General features: G+C 46.3%; 1 protein-coding gene across 1 annotated transcript; it reads right to left on the bottom strand.

Moving 5' to 3' along the window:
- Positions 1-344: 344 nt before the first annotated feature.
- Positions 345-22,026, bottom strand: ROBO4 (roundabout guidance receptor 4). Its single transcript, XM_053452276.1, has 20 exons — positions 21,777-22,026; positions 20,257-20,565; positions 17,942-18,099; positions 17,186-17,306; positions 16,134-16,266; positions 15,762-15,889; positions 15,319-15,440; positions 14,699-14,924; positions 13,831-13,952; positions 12,586-12,754; positions 11,894-12,082; positions 11,591-11,633; positions 11,091-11,230; positions 9,058-9,372; positions 7,340-7,447; positions 6,699-6,855; positions 6,160-6,354; positions 4,253-4,632; positions 825-1,012; positions 345-370 (listed from the first exon to the last, which is right to left on the bottom strand). The coding sequence occupies exons 1-20, from the start codon at positions 21,835-21,837 to the stop codon at positions 353-355; spliced, it is 3,282 nt and encodes a 1,093-aa protein (XP_053308251.1). The 5' UTR covers positions 21,838-22,026; the 3' UTR covers positions 345-352.
- Positions 22,027-24,345: the final 2,319 nt, after the last annotated feature.

Here is a 24,345-nt window from a genome sequence, read left to right as displayed (position 1 = left end):
ATTAGACTTTTTCTAAACATTTTGGTTCTAATTTTCTACCTGCGCCTCTGTAACGGCTCATGGCGTCCCTTTTAGTTTATGATGGCGGACGCCGCACTCTGGGAACAGCGCCAGTTTATCGGAGTTTACCTCCTGATCCGTAATCTGCAGATAACAGAGATGCAAATCAGTTGGCGGGAACCGGCGGCGGTTGGTACCACGTTGAGCCATAATGATCTTTCCGGGTGTTCGTGGCTCTGCAGCTTAACACACAATCGTTCGGGTAAAGCCTTCGCTAAGGTGGCAGCCCTGGGGGTGGTCGAGAGTCTCGGACACAAAGCGACGTCTTCTCCTCATCGTGCGCTTCACTGAGTTAATTGAAAGGATCCATCTGCAAAAAACGTTGACTGTTAGAAAGAAACATAATTACGGACAAAGATTTGCCGTCCGCTCCCTGCGGTGCAGAGGGGTAACTTTGGCTCTGCCGGGCAGTTCGGGGGCAGTCTGCCGGCATATTAACCCCTCAGCTCCTCGACGTACTTTCACCAAACACTGAATATATCCAGAGACCCCCACGATTAAGGGGTAAATCTGCAGTGGGGTAGTAATAAGTCGGAAGCAGGAGGAGTGCGGCGGATAAAACGTGCGAGGGATTCAGTTCAATGCGAGAACACGAAAAGGTCGGGGGTTTCAAGCCCCTCAGGGACGTAGAGTGCGGATTATTGATTAAGCGAGGCGTTCTGTCTTTTCTACGATGTGCGATGTGACAAGTTTCCGACAGAGGCTGCCTCCGATTAATAAAAACAGACATTTTCCATCCATTTGCGGATTTTCCTGACTTTTACCTTTTTAATGAAAGGAAAGTGTTTGGCCTCCGTCCTCCGGCTGTACTTGGCCTCCATCTCGTCCATCCAGTCGATGTTCCAGTCCAGGACCGGCAGCGGATTGGCTCTCGTCTTAGTAATATCCGCGCGATCGACGTGATTGTGTCCGGACAGAATTCCGTCCAACGGAGACGCTGAAGACGGGAAATCTAGGAAGGAGGCGAATTCGAGAAGGAACTCAGAGATGATAGCATCTACAATTTGGGTAAAATCCACATACATATAAAAAACATCATCCTCAGCCACCCTTGGAGCTGCGCATGAGAAGTCGCCATATGCAATAAACACGAGGTCAGCTGGGCTTTTGTCCTAAGAGTTTGCTAATCTAATGGAGGCCAGTGGATACTTAGAAGTAAAATTGCTGTACTTTGTAGGTTATATATACAGTTCCTGGGCTATAACTATAAAAGCGTGAGCGCAGGGCCACAGAAGCGACACGGTTAATGTGTAGGGGAGAGGAGGGTGCTGGGGTATATTCAGCATTTCTTGCCCCTGTCCTCAGAGCCAATAAAACAGAATGTGGCAGGCGGGAACCACCAGCAACGCGAGCCCCGCATCATACTGACGAGGAGACGGTTAAATAACGCGAAAAACCTTAAAACATTAACGTCCCGGCAGCAGAAGCCGATAAAACGAGATATCGGAGATATCGCGTTTGGGGAGAAGCGGTTTATGTGACGAAGCCTTTCTGTACAATACGCCACGCTTCGTCTCTCTACGGTCGTTACGGAGTTAATTTCCATATATTAAAATAAAACATAAAATCCATAATTTGTCTCAATTCAGCTGAATTATCAGCATTTCTATTGCAGTTGGATTTTACACAATTTAGGTGCAGATTTCACAGCTTTTATCGATTAGTTGATATAAATAATATATACGATGGGGGCGCTGGCCAATTTATTGCCCCAGTTCAAATGCATCTACGTGACACACAGGATTCCAAACAGGCACGGGGGGCACTTTATTTGGGTCGGACTGTGAAGGATATCACGCGGTATTTAGTGGCTTGCTGGAAGAGTCCAAGATCTTGTCCAAGAACAGAGAGTTCTGAATGTCAGATCGGGGCTGGTTTCTCTTAATGATAAATTCTCCAGGTTCCCGAACGCGTCTCGGGGCAATTGTCTAGACCGAGGTAAATACCCCGACACCTTCCATGCACACTTTACACCATTGTGATACCTCGGTGACATCCAGCAACAGACGAGGACATTAACGTCAACACGTTGTGTGTGGCAGAGACAGCTGGATAAAGAAGAGAAGCTTCAAATAACCATGTTTTTACTGAAATCCGAGGATTTGGGCTAAAAAAAGGTGTCTGTGGCTTTTTTTTTGAGAATAGATAACATTAACCCTGTTTCTCCCAGTGACTGGATGCTTTACTGGAATGAGCTTTTGTCCCTAAAATATAACAGATACTTTGTGGAGCTTTAAACAAGTCGCTCGTTATTTAATCCACAAAAAGAGAGCTGAACGAGTGAAGATTTCCGAGGCGAGTAATGGAAGCCAAGGCGTTTCTGTCCGCTCTGTAAACATATTATTATACAGTTCTAATGAAACATTTACTGCCCCCCCCCGTATATCGCAGTTTATTTTAATGGGTTTTATAATTTGTTGGAATGTTTTGTTTTTCAGACATCTGATAGCGGACGTCGTCGTCTCTTCGCTCAACCGAGCATCTTATTTAATTCAGTTTATTGGAAGCTGACAGATCTATCAGTTTAATGTCGATCTCTCAGCGGGGACTCCCTGGCTCTCCATACGCAATGGCTGAGATATCGCGTCCCCGAAAACGCAGGCGTTTTATGATGGGCCCCCCACATTAACCTGTAGACCCCTTGGGCTGCGCTGCGCAGGCGCGACTCTGAATAGTGAATTTTCATTGTGTTTCTGGCATCATCCTTTGAACACTTGGCTCTGGAAATAATCATTATACAGATTTATGGGGGGGAAAAAAGAGAAAAAGACAACTCGTAGCTTCATCGAGCCGATGGAGGATCAGACTCTGACCTCATCTAACCCGGGAAGAGAGGCGTGTGTCCAGAACGGGCAGCAAAAAATGCACCTTACGGAAGACATAGCGATATGCCTCAAACCAACTGACCCCGTTATTCCACTGAATTGATGAACCCCCTTATTCCCCAGGCGCCGTTATTCCTCCATATAACGGACGCCGTCCATTCAGCTATTAAACTACATTATTCCTGCTTTACCAAGCGGTCCGATACAGGCCATTCAGGGGGGCTGACTCGGATCGGGTCAGGAAGCAGAGAAAAGTGAAAAGTTAGTGTTAACTCTTCTGCTTAAAAATGTCAGAAATAAATAAAAGAAGAGGAAACGATCATCAGTCGAGTCTGTGAGGGACGGATTTTTCAGTAAACTGATGATGCTGGCCGGACCGAGAACCCGTTTTCCAGTAAATCCCGTAATTCTGCCTGCGCTGATATTATTCAGAAGAAACCAGCCGGCCGTCGGGCATCCCCAGTGTCCCGACGGTCACAATAATCCCATGTAACGAGTCCCAGGGGGAGATCCCGGTGTCTGCCGGTTCCTAAGATCCCTCACCAAGTCTCCAGCCGGCGCAGCCACAAACATTACCGGCACATCTTTCCACGTACCAATAATGTATAGATGACCGGCGATAGGGCAAGAACCACCAGAAAAGGCCCAATCGCTGAACCCAAGAGATTTTAACTGTATTTTCGGCAATCTACGTAAAATATAGGACTTCATTTAGTTATTAGATTTGAATATTTTATAAATGAGTTTTCCACGTGAATTCTTCTTACAAAGTTTGTTTTCCTGTTTCCTAGAGGTCCAGTAACTAAATGACTCTACTGATCAATTTTGCAAACCACAGAAAGAAAATCTGTTTCAAAAAGTACAGATCTTCAGAGTTTGTGAAGGTCTTTAACTTTCTTGAGGTTGATATTTGCTAAAGTTTGGTCCATACTTGGGCACAGGTGAGATCCTGACACTGATAGGAGGGAATTATTCTTAACGGCTTAAGATAACGGCGCTAACGTTATAAACCTGAAAGTAACGCGTGTTATCAAATAAACCGACAAGTTTATGTTCTCGACAGGACGGCGACAAAGGCTCCCGACGAGCCAACAGAGTTCCCAAATCCCACGCGGAGTTATTCGAAGGTTCTCCCAACAGAAAAATTCCTCCCTGACTTAAGATATAAAGATTAATTATTATCGGGACGTCTCTAATAATGATTAATTCGTACTTATTTTAAACGGATTAAAAACAATCTTAATTACGTTACAATTCTGCAAAGCATATTGGTCCAGACAAACAGCGAGAATCCCGACAGGAGACGGGCCGAGTTCAGTCATGAAAGGATAACGAACGATATACGAAGCCACCTTTCTGCAACTCACCTGTATAACCCGTCTCGGCTCCTCCGGCCTCCGCCTGGGGCAGCCCGGAACAAAAACTGTCGACTGCTACAGCGAGGGCCTTGGCGAAGTTGGCTTCCATTAGAAACGATGCGTCTGAGGAGCTGATCATACTGCACCGGGCGCTGGTGTAATTATCCTCCGAAACGGAGCCCCAGCCGTTGACAAGAGACCCGGCCATGGAGCTCTCGTACTCGCTGATGCTGGAGGTTGGGGTTTCGCAGTACTTGCGATAGGACTTCAAGGAATTGATGTCATCGATCTCAAGGTCATCATCTTCATCCAATTGATGGGACGGCAACGGGCTGCAGATATAGCCGTACGTGCGCGCCGAGGAGATCGACTCACACTCTGAATCCAGCCTTGAGAAGAATGGAAAATGAAAAGCAACTTAAAGGACGTCACAATTCCTCAGAAAATTCTACACTTTCCTGGGAACGAAATATCAAACAGCTTTACTTCTTGGCAGAGGACATTCTGTCTGTACGGCAATAGCTTCTCACCCCTCAAAGTCAGACCTGACCCCACGGTTCCTAAAAGCTCATTAAATGTGTCTTTTGATAACCTTTTGATAAATGGAGCATTTCCCAGGGACCCCCAGCTTCTGAGTATTTCTCTCCGCGCCCCACGAGCCTGGGATGTAAGAGTTAAAAGTACAGAGTGTAAGAAGCTTGTTTGACATGAATCTCCGTCAGGATTATTGCCGACGACGCAGAAAGGGACAGTCCAGGCAGGAAGACCTTGGCAGGTTTGATGGTCTCGGCTTGCAGCGTCTCGTACAGAAATGATTAATATGCACCAGCGGGGATTTACGCTTTAATGCGTCCAGCTCCATGGCTGCCAAATTTACTAAGCTGATTAAATGCGTTAATTCGAACGCAGCCTGATGCCCTCTGGGCAGCTCACCCACCTCTGCCACGACCCCACTTACCGTATCTTCTCATGTATATGGTTAGTGAACCCTTTAATGACAGATATCAGCCCCTATCACTCTCTGAGATAATAGGTTTTCTAATGTAAGTTACCTCAACGGGGACAAAAACCCATAATAAGGGCAACACAAATTTTCACATTAAAAATTTAATTTATTTGGGAAGCGTCTCCCCAACTCAAATCTTGAAATTGTAAAAATTCTTAAGCTAACCTTCTTGACTTCATTCACAAAACCATTTAAAGAATTGCCTGACGCGGGACCTTCTGACAGCCGAGAACGCTTGGCTCTGCTTTCCTGCGGCCGCTCAGCGCTCGTTTATATCACGCGTGACAGCGGCCGGTTAGTAATCACTTCATAGCCAACGTTTTAGAAAACATCCTTAATATCCGAGCCAATCGTTGGCTTTTTACATTAAATAGACTCATCGTTCGTCTTCCACTTGATTTATGACTTATTTTGGAATCAGGGAGGAAAATGTCATGAATCATTAATCAACGTGATGCCAGCCCAGCGCCAAACACATTATCACATACTTACATTAATTAAGATGGCTTACCCCAGTGGTGCGCAGGGGCTGTGTGGCGCCAGAGCTCAAGGGCCACAAACAGGCTACAGTTAGCCCTGATATTGCAGCTTTAGCAGAAGCATCTAAATGAAACAGTCATTAAACGCGATATACTGAATTCCCGGCCCGTTTGCAGCCCTCGAGGACTGGAGTTGTGCAGCCCTGGCCGATGCTAATAAAACTGTAACCATATTAACCATTTGTGCTCTGTGCACAGACATCGGGGTGGGCGACACATTAAAGCCATGATTGTATTGATACAGTTTGCTGTAGTTTGATCAGCTTTCCTTCTAATCACTTTCTATTAAACAGATTTGGACGCATTCGTTGGGTACGTCTGGGATACAAAGAAAAAGTCACATTAATGTCCGACGTCGCGCAGGCGCTTACCCCGTGGTATCTCCTTCACTGAGTTCCAGATATTTGGCGACATCGTCCGGTGTAAGGACGCTGTCCCCGTTCATTGAAAGGGGAAGCGATGCTGCTGATATTCGGTTGACATTTAACCTGTTCGGGGGGGTCCTTTTATTGTTCATATTCTGTTTCTGCTGATTTTCAGGTTTGGCGGCTGAATACGAGGAACCTCTTCAAAAAAAAAAAACCAACAATTTGGAGGCTGCATTTAATTATGCGATGTAATCAGCTACACACTGATACAAGTCCGTTATCTTCGGCTTCATCAAATCAAACTAGAAAAACATAGAATCCGGAGTCTGCGTTGTAGATCTGACCCGGCTGATGGGGTCCGGATCAGAGCCTCTCACCCCCAGGCTTCATCGTCCTGAGGCCTAACAAACTTACGCCTGATGCTGAATTTATTAGAAGACATTCCCTCGCGACTTTAGTCTAAGAATACGTTTGTTTGGTAAATAAGAAAGTTGGCCCCAATGGAGTCAGAGGGACTGCCGCGTCGCACACAAACATCTTACTTGTCATCCAAGGGTCCACAGCTGGGGTCTTCCTGAGGGGGTGGCATAGGGGGTGGCGGGAGAGAAGTGAATGGAAGGAGGTCCATGACTTTCAGTGACGTTGTGTACTGAAGGATTTTGGGGGAGCTGAACGTCTTCATGACTTTTGCGTAGTCACCTGAATAACGATAAAGGCCGAAGGTTTATTCATATTAACGAAATACTCAAGGCAGAGAAAACATCAAATATGAGAGCGTTTAAAAGCAGGACGGGAATGGGGAGAATTCCTAACAAGCAAACTTGCTCTGCCACCATACACATCTCCCTCCTCTCCCTCTCACCATTAACCACAGACTCACTGGACACCGCTCTCCCTCTCACCATTAACCATAGACTCACTGGACACCATATGCTGACACACCATCACACCAACACCAAACTTACACATACATACTCACTCTCTCCTTCTCCCTTTATCCATGCAGCTCACACTGCTCTCCTTCGTTGTCCTTCTCTCCCCCTCTCACCTAGTACAGAGCCCTTGCTTCACTCCATCTCTCACTCTGTGATACTGCCACCTTATTGCATGTATTGGATTCCATGCGCCTCCGTGTACTCGTGGCACCCACCCAAACTTCCCCCTGGACCGCTGCTTCACTCACCTTTACCGCTTTGGTTGATTTGCAGTCGCTCGACGCTCGCTGCACCGCTGCTTTGCGGTGTCTTCTGGCAGAAAGGAGAGAGCGGGGCGCTGTTTGCATGGTGGAGCTCTGAGAACAACAACAAAAAAAAAAAGACACATTCAGAGGGTTACAGTTTTGGGTCGTCCAGCAGATTTTTAATGTTTTATAAAATTTTGCCCTTCACACCCGCTCGTGGTCCTCACTTATACGTTGGATTTACCCCAGTTCAGAGTATTACCGGCCCAGAACAGCCTACTAGCAGCAGAAAACTATCCCCATGCGCTGCGTTTTCTGCCGTTCATTGACATTAATGGGAATTATTGGATCCGCCGGGTCTGTTACCCACACAGAACAATGTAATATAAAAGGCGGAGCCCCGAAAGCGCATGCATAATATAAGAGAGAGGTGAACGGTCAGTATCATTTTAAATACATTGTATCAGCCGTTCCCACCAGGAACCATCCGAAACGGGTAAGATGACAAACACTTTATTGGGGAAACACACAAACTCTCTATCCAGAACAGTGAATAAAACGAATAACTATTCGAAATAAAACACCAATTAATAGTTGGGGGACAAATTCCAGGACTGGGAAAAAGGCAGCCAATGGGTTATTTCAACAACAACCATAGGTGCCCTGCTTGCTCCACATTGTTCTATGGGGAAGGCGGCCAACGAGAGGAGCCGCTGCTGTCTCCGTGTTACTCGATGGAGAGCAGCGCATGCACTGGCTTCACCTTTATGCCATGTGACCATGTGATGCTAATCTGGGGGGGGGCTGCGCTGATGCACTCCCACTCCCATCACATAGTGAAAAAACAAAGCCAACACTTTAATCCCCAGACTGGGGCATGTGCTTCGTTAACCATCGCTGAGAAAAGCAGTACAGACCTGGCTGGCACTGGAGGGGTTAACATTTCATACTCCTGCCAACGTACAAATCAAACCCAATTAAAACGCTGTAATTTTGAGATTTCAGGATTATTTGTATTTAATGAACCAGATACAGTTTTAATTACAAAAATCTGCCAAGCTGTTCCCCCATTATCAGGGCGATATTACTAATTATGTTATTATGATAAAAGGATTAATCTTCCGTGTTCTACGAGTTCCGTCGCATGCGTGTGGGGAGGGGGGAGATTATCTCCTACCTCTCACCGTGTGTATAGGGCAGTGTAACGCTCTGTCCCTTTAAATGCAGCCAGGGATCGCTCAGACATTAGGCAGAATTTCTAGAATATTCTAAAGGAAGGCAGAGGCCAGGCTGCCAATCCCCATTACTGGGCTCAGCGCGGAGTCCCGCTCAAGAGCCGAACCAGATAAACCGGACACCACACACACTCATCACTCACAGCCATCACACAGCCCGACAAACCTACGGGCCTCAACCTAAATAAGGGCAACCCCCAGATCATTCTACTGGGCTACTCACACAGATATCGTGTGGGAAATCTAGGTTTTTGCGCTTTCATAATTTAGTCAGTGAAGTCACTAACGATCACAGCCTCGGAGGCTGCTGGAGAAAATGCCATAAAGCAGAACCTTAGTGCTGTGCTTTAACAATGAGCAGGAATAATCTAGCGCTTTCCCTTATAATATGTCTTCCTGCGCCACTCAGCGCTAAAGATATTATCATGCAGCCCAAATCTAACGCGTCCATCACCCAGCGTGTTATCAGCTTATTAAATATTTTACCTTTTTTGAGGTTTTGCAAGATGTTGGGGGACACGGGGAGCACAGGTTTCCCCGTCTGTCTACTTCTTGCTCCACTGTAATTAGTAACCACATTAAAATACTGCGGGAGGGCCGTTTGGTCGAAGAGTCCGAGCGGTACCGGAGCTCTGCTGTGCGGTGCTGCTCCGACCTGCTTTCCAAGCTGCGGACGCTGAAACGTGGTCAAGTCTCTGCCAGGGAGGTCGGCACAGAGGGCTCCGTACAAGCCGGCGCCGTCAGGACCCAACGGGATGATCTGACTCCGGCTCCCTTCACTTCTCCTCTCAAAGGACATCGCTGGAGAGAAAGCACAGGACTTACAATTATCTCACGCGCCACCAAGAGCCTCGCTAATTCCTAATATACTGTTATGTATTTATACATGGCCCCGTCACCCGGTCCAGATACTGCATTACACCAACAGAAGCCACGACCTGGTGGGTAACAGACATTTCTCTGAAAAGCACATAAAGCTCACATAACGGTACGTTTTGGGATTAATCTGGATCTTTATGGCTTTGCTGCAGCAGACATGGATTTGAAGCCGTTGGGTTTGGAAGAAGAGGCTAATTTATAGCGTAGCACGAGCTGCAGATACAGATTTAATGAGGATTTCAAACCCATTACAACTGCTTTTGTCAATAAAATACGTCTCAGGCACTGAACCAACGGAATGAAGGGACTGTCCGCGCGTCTGTCACCAACATTTATTTCTCTGATCTTTCCAACCCATGGCCTCCCTACATCATCAGGACTTCACAGGAGGCAGCGGGGATTTATGCTCAACTATGGAAAACATCTTCTGGAGCAAAGATCTAAAGTCAGCGGTGATTACGCCTTAAATACAGGCTTCGCAAATGAAGCAGGAGATCCTGGAGAGTCCGAGCAGCATCTGTATGGCGTAGAGTCAAGGAGCCAGCAGGCTGGGCCGGAAGACGATCAGGTGTCTCGTCTAACTACGAGATCCACAAATAACATTCGCTGGTAACTTTATTTTCATCTTAAATCTGGGTTGAGGAGAAACAGTCAAACATGTCTCTGAGGTTCACACACGTTGATCACACCCGTCAGTCTCCATCTCACAGACGCTGGAGATTTGGGACAGGAGAGGGTTTCTCACTGAAGACCTGGAACCGTCTCCTTCCACATTCACATCCCGCAAATCTGTGCAGAACCACAAGTGGATTCCAAACTCCTGTCTGCATTTATGTGTACGGGGTCTGCCTCCGCAAACCCAGCTTACTGAAACATTAGAGGTGAGGTAACTTTGGGTACAAACGCCACCCACACCCCGTTACAGTACCCAGTAATGGCCCCGACTCACCCTTAACGTGTCTGAGATAAGCAGCCTCCCGGACAATGAGGAGATTTATGGGGAACGCGGCACTATAGGGGCAGTGAGCTGGCCAACAGGTCATTATTATAATTCACGATATCACTGTAGTGTGTGTTCTGCCCAAAGGCCAATCCCTGTAACTACTGGGCTTTCTGTCCCAACCTAGTGGCCACACGGAATAACGCGCCCAAATCAGACGATTCATATTTAATGAGCTGCATTTGAAGAGGACCCCAGCCATGTTTGTGGCCTGCAGTTCCAAATGTGATAATTGGGTAATATGCAGCACCTCAGTACATGTAGGCGACGTGCGTCCTCGCCCCTTCCTGTACCTATTATTATTATTTAGATCATTTCATTAAGAAATCACAAGCTGATATATCTACTAAGACAGGAGTATATTAAATGTATAGAAACATTGAATAAATATAAATACAGATTCCCGTAAAAATAACCAGTAATAAATATAATTAAAAAATATTTATTACTATTGGTACAAGTGTCACAGTATTTTATTAATGGATTCTTTTTTTTTTCCTCTATTTCAAATTAAACTGTATTTACTGATTGGGGTCTGGGAAATAGAAAAGGATATTTTTACCCATTCTCTCCCTTGATGTCAGTAGCAGCGCTGCGCGTTTATTTTATAGTCAGATAAGATACAGCAGATTTAACTCACTAGATTTGTGGAAATCGTTCGCATCTTTGGCGTCTGTCCACAGTAAGTGGCTGTTCACGCTCGTCGTGCTGCTGTAGTTTCTAGAGCAAGATGTGGATTTCCAGGTGTTTGAGAGCCACGGCGAGTCGCTGGTGTCCATCCTAAAGAGTGAAAACATAAGGATGGAAATCAATCTGAAAAGAAATGGACATTAATGCGCAGAGCAGCGGACGCGGTACAAGACGGTTTCTGTAGCCAGTAGCCCAGCCATTTAATGTTCATATAAACGAAAGGACTGGCTTCGGGAGACAGTAAAGCTCATCTCCTGAAATGAGATGTATAACTCGGCGTGAAGGAGCCACGTTAAGCGAAAAGCGAAATCACCACATCTGAGGTGTCTCAATATGAGCCTCGTAGCGGCTCACGCAGGGAGCAGCACCCCGACTCCTCTTTCGAGAAATAAAGCGCGTACTGTGTCCGTTCTTATGGTCTAAACCAGACGTAAAACGAGCGTCTCTTACCTGTGCTTAATTATCGTATCTTCGCTTGCGAAGCGGTACAGACCTGAAATAAAATGAAATCATTATATGTTTTTCTATCACCATGTCTCAGATCCCTTCAGTGATTCCTTCAATAAATAAATCTGTAGCCGAACCCTGAGTGAGGGTCGCAGAGTCTCGTTTATGGGTCAAAATATAAACCTCTCTTTCTCTTCTGAAACTTAATGTGCAGACAATTTTCTGAATATTCACATTTACGTTTCCAGCTGGACGGGGCCGGTACGGTATAAGGTGAGACAGACAGCAGTTAAGCGGACACGTTACCGTTTCCCCAAACGCTGTGCTTTTTGGTGCTGTAACGCTTTGAATGGCGCTGACACACGTAGATAGCAGCCATCATTAACACGACCCAGGTAACTCCCCCCGCAGTGGCAATAAATGCTGGGTGACGGATCACGCGGAGGAACAAATCCACCGACGTCAGCTCTTTTGCTTTCGTCACTTCTGGAGCTTCTGCAACAAAAATGGAAGGAAAAGAACAGATTTTCAGACTCTGACTTAACAGAAATGTGCTGAAAATAGACCGGTATGTATCTCCGCGTCCATTTAGAGCTTAATAAATAAAAAGTACAGCGGAGGTGAGTTTTATTTTGTTAACAACTCAAGCGATGAAGCGGATTGAGACTGGCTGGGGGTGATAAGAATTACAAACTCAGTCTTTTGAGTATATTTTCAGAATTGGGAAACATTCCTTATTAACACACACTGTTCCTGGTCCTTTTATTGTCTTTACTTTACAGGACTCTGGGCATGCAGAGGGTTAATTGCCCACAATCACAGCCTTAATGATCTTTATTTCTGTTTTAGATTTTTTTCTTAACAGGAAACAGAAGGATAACAGGGAGATGATGAGGGTGGAATAAAATCCTCTGCTTGGGTGTGGAAATAGACAGGACGGGTCACGTTAATTGCTTTTATTACATTTCCATCGTGTTCCCACCCATAGCGCTTCTCACCAATAAAGACATATTTGGGTCCGCTCCGTGTCCCAATTCCCGCATCATTTATCGCCGCCACCTGGACGTGGTATCGGACGCCAGGAACCAGCGTGGGAATCACCAGACTCCTGGTTTCCTTATCCACAAACCAGTCCGACTGATACGTCTCGTTCCCAAAGCACCAAACCTGAGAGAGGACAAGGAAAAAGTTCAGCATGCGCGACACATCAAAATATTACACTGTCTAACTTAAAGAGCAACAGAAAAGCAGTCATTTACGAGGGCCCGGCGGCTCGTGAGCTTAACCCATTGATTGTTCGAGATGCCAGGTCCTCCAATATCAGATGCTTAACCCAATTTTGTATTATTTATTATCAGGCGGCTGCGTGATCTTCTACACACGGTGCAAAGGAGTCTGTCGCTCAGCTGCAGCCAGAAACCTGCCCCAGAGCTTCGCACCCCGCAGACAGACAGACAGCGCTCCATGACATCTGTGGCGCATCCCGCTCCGAAGCCGACATCTCCCGCTGATAGATCATTTGCATCTCCTGCTCGATATTGATGTATCAGGATTTATTTGAAGCGAAAATTACGCGTGTAATTAATAAACCTTCACCTGTCGACTGTGATTGACAGGTGCCTCGTCCTCGTCACATTATACAGTAATTAGAGATTGCCGTAAGTGCTAATTTTGAGGCTGAATCTGGGATTTTGATGTTTTTAGTGAACTCCCAAGGCTTTTAAAGGTTTTAGTCGGTGATACGGTTATTACAGCAACGCAGCATTAATGGCAGAGTTAGGAAGATTCCTAATTTTTATTTAAAGGAATGTTCCCTGACACATATAGATATACAAGCGGAGGATGGGTTTGTTCGATTCAGCTCATGTATCAAATGGATTTTTATTACAACCAAAAGGATAGTTACTGAAAACCATCTGGGGAAAAATAAAGAGTCCAGAAGAAAGGATGGAAGTAAGAAAAAAAATTAAAAGTAACAATATTATATAGATGTCAGCACGCGGGACTAAGAGCAGGTCGATCCATATCCGATAATAATGGTAACATTTCACGAGGCGGCAACGCATGTTCCCGGGTTCTGTCTAAAAGGCGGCAGCTCAGTGAGAAGTTGATTTTGTGTCACATTCCTCACGTTAAAATATATTATATGTTATTTAAGTGAAAATATTTTTTCTAAACTGGCCCCAAACAAAAGTCTTCTGGCAGTTTTGTGCTGTTATTTCGGGCAATTTTTGGTTATTTACCTTATAGCCTTTAATTTCCCCGGCGTGGGCACTCGCTGGAGGCGGCTCCCAGCTCACGATCACCGTGCCGTTTCCTCCCTCGGCAGCCGTCACGTTAATATTCTGGGGAGGGACGTCCACAGCTGAGAGGAAGTGGAAGGAATAGCGTGAATCGCTGTGTTACACACACTGCAGGTGACACATCTACGGCTCGTACCCAGGGGGCTGTTACAGTATGCTGGGAGCTGCCAAAGAGCTTGCAATCTAGGCTATAACAGAAGACATTAGAGGAGGTGGACAGCAGCCAATTCAGGCATTAACGGGATTACTTTGTGTGAAACTGGCCTTAAGGAAACCCTGACTTGTCAAATATTCTGAATTAAGTCACCTGTTTTCAAGCAGGGATTCCAGCTGTGATATAGCTGAGAGAAAAAGCACCAATCTGGATACTCAGATATTATTAAATCAGAGGAGAATATAAAAAGGACCCAGTCCCAGCCTGTGTGAAGCCAAAAACCTGCCTATTCACTCCAAACTCTGAGACCGAGGTAAAACCTGGGGATCAAACCCTAACAGTTCCCAGACATTAATGTTGCTTTTTGAGGTCACTGATGAGTTGAAAATGAAAGGACATTGTGTGCCATCTAGTGGCTAAAGAGTTAACTGCAGCCTCCCATGTATTTCATCTGCTGGAATACCTTAAAAAAAATGCACCCCACGTAGTATAAACATCAGAACAGAGCAGACCCCAAACGCTGGCTATTCTGGATGTTCCCTAATTTTTTTTTAAATGTATACATTTATTTTTTTATATATTAGTGGTGGTGTTCGTTGGGTTAAATTTTCTTAGGACATAAATGACCTTTTTTGTACAATTTAGGTATTTTACCTTCTCCAGGAATCCGGAGGCGTTTGATATTGCTGCTAGCGCCGTAGATCTTCCCTACGAAGGGTCGGACTTTAACCTCGTACCTCTGCCCCCTACGCAGGGAAGGAATAACGGTGCTGGACTGCGTGCCCCTCGGCAAAGTCCATTCAGTCCAATCAGACTCTATAGGCAAGTGGAGGCGATAAAAAACGCTATACCCCTCGGCGAGCGGAGAAGGAGTCAAAACCTTAAAGACATTTAAATCTTCGGATTAACATCATTATATGTATCAAGACATTCTTCTTAAAACATGCGCAAGGCGTCACAGGAGAGCAAGGAACCAAGTCTAATCCATACACTGAATATTACACATCAAATACAGCATTAGAGACGCTATTCCCACACATGCATCGCCCACACGTAGCCGAGTAATCGGGGGAAATTCACCCCATTTATGTTTTCTGGGTGAATGGCATATCACTTATATATCACATATATAAAAAGGGTTTACTTTCAATTTCGGAATGTTTTTTTTGTTAGACACAGAGCTTTTCCTGGGGGTCCTGCGGTAAATCCGGACCAATGCCAGGTTGCTTGGCGAGTTCTGTAGAGAACAGCTCATTCAGACAGAAGCCTCTTACCTTCCAATGGACGTAGACAGAGGAGCTTGGAAGGGCCGTTACGTTATCCAAGTGCACGCGCACGTTGAATGGATCCCGGTAGATTTCTTTTTGACGATCTGTCTGGCCGGTGTCCAGTGGATCTAAGAAACACACGGAAGGGCTCGGTTCATAAACAAGTCATTGCCTTCCTGACGCTCGGCCCAAGCCTTTTGTAAGATCCCAATTCTACTGGCGGCAGTGAGTGCAACGGGAGGATGCGACCCCACACTAAATGTGTTTAATAAGCAGATTGCTGCAGGTGCAGACAGGGAGACAGGTACAGAGAGGGACAGACAGGTAGGAACAAGGAGACAGGTACAGAGGGGGGCACAGAGGTAGAGAGAGGGACAGACAGGTAGGAACAAGGAGAGAGAGACGGAGAGGGACAGGCAGACAGACATGATGGCAGCTGGGTCTCGTACCCTGTACCGTAAGCAATGCTTTAGCAGACACAGAGCCAGCTGTGTTCTCTGCCGCGCAGGTATATGTCCCAGAGTCGTGAACAGTCACTTGCTGGATCCATAATGTATTTTCAGCTGTGATTTCAAACCTGTTTGATTTAACAGCATCAGAGGTCGGTGTAAAAACATGCGCAGGGTAGTCAATGTTTTACATAACACTTTACAGTCAGATACGACGAGACCATAGTCCCGACTTTAGTATTCATCAATGTTTCATAATTACGTTTACCCCACTTCAAATCAATTGCACCTTTTACCCACAACTGCCACATTGGCACTGAATACACCTATCCCACTGGGTTAAATACCCCTCCCCATACTGAGAGAACTTACCTTCCCTGAGGAAGCTCCCCCTGCTCTTTCCTCCATCGCACCCCCCGCGCCCCCTGCGTTCCGCACACAAACTGGACAGCGTCCCCCAGCCTGGCCACAATATCCTCCGGCTTCTTGGTGATCAAGGGTTTTTCTACCAAATTAAGATGGATCCTGGTGAATAAAGGTCAATAAACCCTGCAAAATGGCCCTAAATATTCATTCATATTCCCCACAAAAAAAAGTGAACCCACAAATCTACCCCCAATTAATGTAATGTCCCCAAAGGTACACACCCCAGCCTGACCACAGGAAGAATCAAATAACCGCATCTCAGCCCAAATCAGAACCCAGCAACAGGTGTAATATCTAAAGAGAACAGCCAGATCCCTGCCCCAGAGATACCCTCTCCAGACACCCACTCCAGGTTCCAGATGTTTTAGCTGGTAAAAACAGCTGATTCGTGGCAGGGAAATCCCTACAGTGAAATCAGGAGCCTTCTGCGCATGCACATGGGATTTTCATTAGACCCCCTTTCAACTTTCTGGCGAGCCCATGCTAGCACCAGCTGTCAGTGAGTAGCTCATGCGTGCGCAGTGCTGAGCACAGTGCCGAACAGAAGATATGAAACCCATTTCCCGCAGGTCAAAAAGCTGGGAGAACAAACAAGGGATACCCCATTAATTTAAAGGTTAACCGCAGCTGCTCTTTATACTCATCTCTAATTTGACCCTCACCCGTATGCAACGTTCAATCGATACTGAGCAGAACCTTCAGCAGCAACATCTCTGAACTTCTGCCTTATTCCAGATCTATATCCAATTTCCAAATGACGCAAATCCAGACATCCAGCCTAATTTAAACCCCCACTCACTGAAAGTTACCCCAAAATCATTAAGCCTCTGCCTTCATTCTCACTTCACCCTCAGAACTAATCTCACCGCTAACAGACTCCAGACCTTATCGTGAAACATGTTCTGACATCAGTAACCAGCACATGTATAAAAACACGGAACTCCATCAACACACAATGGGGTAAGCGGTGCCAATCGCCATCATCTCACCAGCCTCACCCAGGACGGTGATTTGGGCGCCTCGGCTTTCTCTCTGCCCAGCTTGATTGGAAGCAACGCAGACGTAGACCCCAGAATCAGCCTTCAGCACGTGACCGATGGTGAGTTTACCAGCCGCAACCTGCCAGACGCAAAACAGAGACAACGGGTTAAGAAGACTTTCCTGCTGGATGATCCCGATAGCAGGACGATGAACGGAGGGTTAGAAAAAACAGAACCCGCGAGACCCTCAAGGAGTGAGAGATCTCCGGTTACAAATCCCTGATTTTGAGTAATTAGCTTCAAATTTCAATACAAGATTACGGATACCAAAATAGTGCCCACCACAGGACAGTTCCAAGATCAGTACTTGTAGGGATGGAAAGGGTTAATAATTATATGGAAATTGAACGAAATTCAGTAAATTGCTGGAGAAATCTCTCCAGAGCCTCGCGGACGCAGTGTCACCGTTGAGGGCAAACCTTTGCCGATCGAAACCAGTTGGGGGGGGTAAACTGGCTAGTCCTACGCAACAGCAACTGCCCCGCAAGATATCCATTCTTCCCATGTAGAGATGACGGGGCATCATCACGGTTTGTAAAACAATGCAGGAATAAACAGTGAAGCCCTCGAGGTTCTCAAACAATCTTCTGAGACGATCCCAGAGAAACATTCGATTTTACAGGAATAAAAGGAATGTAAGTGTTTGACGCGGATGGTCCTGTAACCGGTGACTGATACGTTGTTATTACACCTCATAATTACAGTCATAATTACCGTGTAGCGGCTGCTGTTGAGGTTTATAGCGACGCCGTCTTTCTGCCATGTGACAGTCGGCTCGGGATACCCCTTGGGTGGTAGACAGTCGACAACGAGTGGATTCCCCACAGCCACGACCGCGTCCGCAGGACTCAGCCGAAAATCCTCCCGCAGAGCTAAAACGAGACACGCGAAAATCACGAGACACACAGAGCGTTTCTATTGACACAGGTAGAGGTAATTTGCCTTTCAGCAGGAAGAGACAGCTCCGAGAGTAACTAGACTGACAGTCCCCCTGCGGGGGTGACTTAATGCCCCGCTGGTATTTTTGATCAGATGAGGTGGTTTCCAGCGCAGTAAATGCTGCACCCGCCGGTGGGATAGTAGGGTAGGATGTCACTGGGCTGCTGTCAGTTATAGGGGCAGTTTTTGGGGGCAAACTCTTTTCATTCCCAGTCTGAGACTTTTTTTGCGCACGGCAGAAATAACCCCCGGAGTACGAGAGAGGAGACTGTAAAAAGATGATTATACGTTTCTGCCCCATTGTTCCACAAATCAGTCAGACATGACAGCGTTTGCGAGTGTTTTTTTGCGTGGGAGAATTGGGGGGTCGGGGGTTACTGCTTTGCGGGATATAAAGGGTTAATCGTGTGTACGAAACGTTATCAGAGGGGCTTCTTCTTACGGCTGCCTCGAGTTTTGGTCTTCCGTGTGAAGTTCGACTATTTGTGTCCGGCTTGAATATTATACTAATGCCCCGGGGTCTGTTCCTTTGAGAGGCTGGGGGTATTTAGAGGATTCATTTGGGTGGAAATATTCAGTAAATGGTTGCAGAGTACTGACAGCGGAGCCCCCTGGTTTTCCCAGGATGAATATTAATCATCGTTGCCCCTCTGGGGCAGCTTCAGGAATCCCGTGGGAGCCGCCGAGGGAAATGAAAACTTGTCAAGTAACGAAGTGTTAATTAATGGCCCTGTCTGCACATCTGACAGGAATTAATTGCAGCGCTAATTAATCGGCTCGTTGGTTATTGTTCCCGGCGCAGGCGGCATGTATTACCCCGTGTAACCGTCCTACAAATACCCCGGTCACGCGTGTGTCCTGCGTGTCAATGAGTCCGGAAAATAAACCTCATGTAAAGCACGGGGATGCAAAGGGGTATTATAGCAAATAAAGGGGGTATTATCACAACTAAAAAGGGGTGTTATAGCAACTAAGAGGTATTATTGCAGGTATGTGGGGGGATTTTATCCCAGGTAAAAGGGGTATTTTTTTATCCCAGGTAAAAGGGGTATTTTTTTATCCCAGGTAAAAGGGGTATTATCACAAGATGTTACATGAGCTTCCAGGGCCTCAAAGGTCTCTGAAGGTTTCTCCATCTGAAGAAGAGACCTCTGAGGTCCTGAAAGCTCATGCTGCTTTACAGCTTTTTCTTTGTTGACCAACTGCCCTGGAGTGTTAGGGGCCCCGGAGACCCCCATCCGCTACTAGATTTACCTCATTAGTAGTATCTAAGCCGCCATATCCCGCGCAGCCTGTAGCGTGAGGAGCCGTCAGACCCCAGCAGCGAGGAGCCGCCCGAGCCGGATTAATCCAGTCAGAGCGGCTCCTCCCACCCAGCATCCCTCTGCACCCAGGCAGGGATAAGGGAGGGGTTTAGGGCATAGAGTGAGCTCTGATTGGCTGTTCAGCCTCCTTCTTACTTCACTTCCCTTTCCTTTCCCTCCATTTTCTGTCAGTCACAGGCTGCTGAGGAGAGGCTGGAGCCCCAGTCAGCGAGGAAGAGCCTCCGACTGCAGCGGCTGACAGGAAGTCTAGGTCAGTTTAGGGGCGTTTAAGTGCCTAGTTTTTCCACCCCAGTGCTGTGTGGTGTATGTGATATTATGTTGTGCTCCATATTAAATTGTTGCCAGTTGTCCTGATATAAATAGGACAGTCCTGACCAAGTGTTAGGCCGACACATGTCCTGTCCAAGTCACCACAGATTGGCCCTTCATTGGCTGCGTACGCGCAGCACCCGTCTTACAGTGAAGCTTGGTTAAAGCACGTGCAGCGGCCCTGGGGTGGAATAAGGTGATGTCAGCGCGTGATATAACCAGGGTGTGACATTTAGAGGGCTCTGCAATGAATGTCTTTTTATTCTCTATTCATTATGTCTCATTTCTGCTGTTGTGGAAAAATAGTCGGGTGCAAGAAAAAAGTGGCCCTTTTGTATAAATGCTCCAGGGCCCCAAAATCCTCATCTTTGACTAAAGACTCCATTTCCTGCGATGTGAAGATGGACGCGCTGCCTGGTTTCTGGTTATTACATGGATTTTCAATCCTTTCCTTACCGGCAATGTACAGAGAGGCGTTGCGGCTCCGTGTGGCCCCCAGCCGGTTTCGGGCCAGGCAGGTGTATACCCCCTCGTCAGATTTCCCCTTCAGTCGATAGAAGAAAAGTGAGCCCCCCGGCAGCAGGGAGCGCTGGGGGTGCACGTCGTCCTTACTGGTTTCCACATACTCTCCGTTCCGGTACCACTCAATGGTGGGCTCCGGGACCCCCGCCGCGCGGCAGTTCAGGGTGGCCGGCTGGTCCTTCTTTACGACCAAATCTGAAGGGTGGTCAATGATCACTGGGGGGGTTTCCTCCAGCTTAGTACCTAAAAGAAATAAGTGGTAGTCGTGAGCAGATTCAGCGTATGATGTCATAACGCTTTCAGTAACACATCCGTAACATGTTAATCAATACGCTTCGGAGAAGCAGGAGTTTCAGCCTCCTTTTAACCCTTTCATGAAGAAGTTGGCTGTGATATATCCCACAGTCCTCTGGCAGGGAAAGGGTTGGCTCTGTCGCTGGAGTTTGAACAGTATTATATAGGACAGGACGGACACGGCTGACGTGAGAGGACACGGAATAAAGCCCTCCAAAAATGTGAGGAATTAGAAACAGGAACACGTTTGGAACAAACAATAGGGGACGCGACGCTCTGTTTCTGTCTGCTACAGGACGGGCTGTGCCAGTTATCGATGCTATGATCTTGCATTGAAATAGCACCAACAGGTTCTGTAGCGCATACAGTAGGTGATACGTATTTATGAGAGATTTAAGCAAATAGGAGCCCCCAGAGAAATTCACTTCCGCAGCATTTTTGGTGGATGCAGTTTTAGGAAGATTTGGGATTTTAGAGGTAGGTTTACCGGCACCTGGGGACATTTCTAACACTCAGGGCATCACTGAAATGCCCCATTACATACATGTTACGTATTTATATACAATTCTGTGAACATTTTATAATATTCTCAGATTAACTCTTCTTCTTACTGGGAAAAAAGTTATATAAATAGGAGCTGAACGTCTGCCCACTCCCTACTACTGCTTAGACTGTAAGCTCTGCGGGGCAGGGAACGCCTTTCCCACTGTATTCCTATTATAAATGTCTGTGCTTATTATATGATATCTCCCATTTATTATACTGGAAAGTGTAAAGGGCTGACTACATAATAAAAAATCTACGTGTATACAGAGAGCCGCCACCCGGCAGATGCTTTGTAGCTTTTATCTGCCGCGTTTACAGGAGTCTGCACAGGATCGTCTTCAACTTCACTAAACAAAATCGAGAGCCTTAAAGTAACACCCTGTCATTCGGAATATTAATGAGATGTAAGTCATATCCTACGACAGACTGACCGTAAAGATGAATTAAACAATGAAACGACTTTGATAGACATAAAATTTAAGGTGATAAACTAAGAATTGGTGTAACTGAAGGAAATGCAGAAAAAATTTGGTTCGCGTTGGGTTGAAGCGTGTAAAATCTGACGCAAAGTCCTAAACTATTCAGTAAATGAGAAAAGCATCTCCGAAGCTCACCTTCCAGAAGAGCCGCATCCACCCAGAAGAGCAGGAGCGCTGCGTGGAGACGCAGACACATCTTCCCGGCTCCTGGTATGTAATATGTTCTATGTAATATGTTCTATGTAATATGGAATTCTCTCAATCCAGAAGACGCGGCTCGCTGTAACTAACGGCAAAGTCTCGGGCTCTACTGCTCCGTGCAGCGCATTGGGATCATGTCATTATCCGGCTGCACTGCGACCCGCCGGCCCTTCGCAAACTCCCCACCTGTCGGAGCCGTTCGTCTGTCCGCGTCGCAGTGCGATTTGGAGAATCCAGATTTCGGGCTCCCAGTCCTTACTGGTCCGGCTTCCTTTAGTAGAGAATCAGGGAAGCGACGAATCCCTCCCATTTCCAGACGGTCAGAGGAATTACCGCTTAACTAGACTTCCTCTCTTTAGGGCCCATCACAGAGCGGGGGTTTATGGGACCCTTTTAAATTAGAACGAAATCTTTGTCTCTGAGGGTCGGGATAATGATATAAACGGAACAGGAAGATCTTAAACCTGACAGACGGCGTTTAATAACAGAGGACAATAGAAGATTTACAAGAGGCCAGAATATAACGCTAGTCAGAAGCTTAGCTTTACTGAGAGAGGGGTGGATAAGTGGTACAGCTTCCCAGTAGAAGTGGTAGAGGCTCATACAGTGAGTGAATTTAAACACGCATGGGATAGCTACATATGCCATATGCCTAAAATGAGGGCTGATTAAGGTTTGATTTTTTACTGCAGGAGAATGGGGCTGATCTGCTGACGGGTTCTGTGTTTCTGTACCCTGATCGTTATTAATTATCCTGATCAGAGAAGATCAGTCATATTTTGCTTATTATGTAAATATAATAATAGAATAATATCAGCTTGGATTACAGCTTTCTGTCAAATTTAATAAAGAAATATTTGGATGTATCGAGAGCGCAGAAGTCAAGCAGGACCGGTCAGACTGACACCTGGATCTGCGTAAGGACAGCCTGGCAAGGGTTGCAATTGAAGATGTTTCCCTGTTGGAGATTCTCATTAGCCCTGGGACCTGATGCTATGAAACTGCATCACCTGCGCATGGCCACAGGAGAAGCATCATCAATACCCGAGAACACAAATCTTTTTCAAGTAAAATATTAAGTAAATATTGGAGCTTTGGTGTTGATGCAGCAAAGGACGCTCCTCAGCCAATGTCCTCTTACATTAAAGACATTTAACCTGGTATTTAACTCAATGTAACAATCTGTTACTGGGCTGTTTATGGCTTTTTAAATTATAAGCTTTCAACAGACTTTGAAGAGTCGAAAAGTGTTTATTTTGCAGAAATCACCATAAGTGACGCCGACCTTCAGGAACCCGGTAAGATCAAAGCCACGTTTAATGAAAGGATGAGTAAGGAAACAGAAGTCAAACCATAAAAGAGAATACATTCAAATAGCAGAACGCACAACGCCTGCAAATCAAACCCAAAAACGATTCTACGAGGAGATGCCGGCTCCCAGCCTCACACCAGGCAAGAGATGAACGTCAGTAAAATGTATGAATAGGAAGCGTGGCTGTGAATAAGGTTAATGGTTTTGGGCTGGCAGATCAGCACTGGCCATTGGGGCTGATATGTGCTCTGTGCCCCAGCATGATCCAGTGTGGGCCGACGCGGGTCATTGTAATATGGGCTGCTGTAAGTCTGTGCTGAGCCCACCGGGAGGGGAGAACATCTTCTCCATGTTTGGATACCTGTCTTTCTTGAGGAATTTATGTAACTAGCGTGTCCTGTTCTGCTGTGTACTCTACGCAGCACCATGTATACTGCTGGCTCTGTGAAGAGTAGGTGTCTGGCAGGAGAGGTACACCTGGCTGGCACTTTGCCTCTTTCTGTTTCTTTTAAGCAGCGGGAAAATACATTACTTAAAAGGGAGAATCCTAAATCACCGTCGGGGGGAGAGGCGTACGTTTGTATCAGCTCCACAAAATAAAAAAGAAAAACAGCGATTGTTTTAAGGAGAGTGAAACAATTGTCCTTTTCCTTGAAGCTCCAAAACAGGATGAGAACGTCAGAGTTCCTGGAACGTCTTGGAGTAAAAAATAAAAAGCAGGAAATATCACTACAATGGGCAGAGAGGAGCCAGAAACGGGTCATCTTTCAAAAATAGACAGTATCAGTAAAATCCTCACTGACTCTGTTTAAATTCACGCCTTCACCCTCATGGCTGGTCGGAGCCCTCCATGTGTTCACTGCTAGTAAGAACTGGTTTTGTGTAAACAGTTTCGGCCATGTCCATGGGGCTGTCCAAGTGCTAGACTGAGGGCTGATTTGGCCTTCAGTGTTTTTTACCAGGGCCCCAATCTTGCTTGAAAACCCCATGGATGATTAATAGCCGGGTCAGTCGCCCTGTGCCAAATATATGCATTGCCCATCACATAATGTTAGACAGATTGTCATTAGCCAGCCTGTTGGCTCCTCCTGGGCGGGTCATTTGGGTTTACATGCTAGTTTTGAAACAGAGGGAACTTAGAGAGAATGCAGTGAAATGAGGAAAAGCCTTCAGAGCTGAGGATTTTGAAAA

The sequence above is a fragment of the Spea bombifrons genome, chromosome 12 (genome assembly GCF_027358695.1).
Source record: "Spea bombifrons isolate aSpeBom1 chromosome 12, aSpeBom1.2.pri, whole genome shotgun sequence".
Taxonomy (NCBI): domain Eukaryota; kingdom Metazoa; phylum Chordata; class Amphibia; order Anura; family Pelobatidae; genus Spea; species Spea bombifrons.
This window is presented reverse-complemented; position numbering and strand designations above follow the sequence as displayed.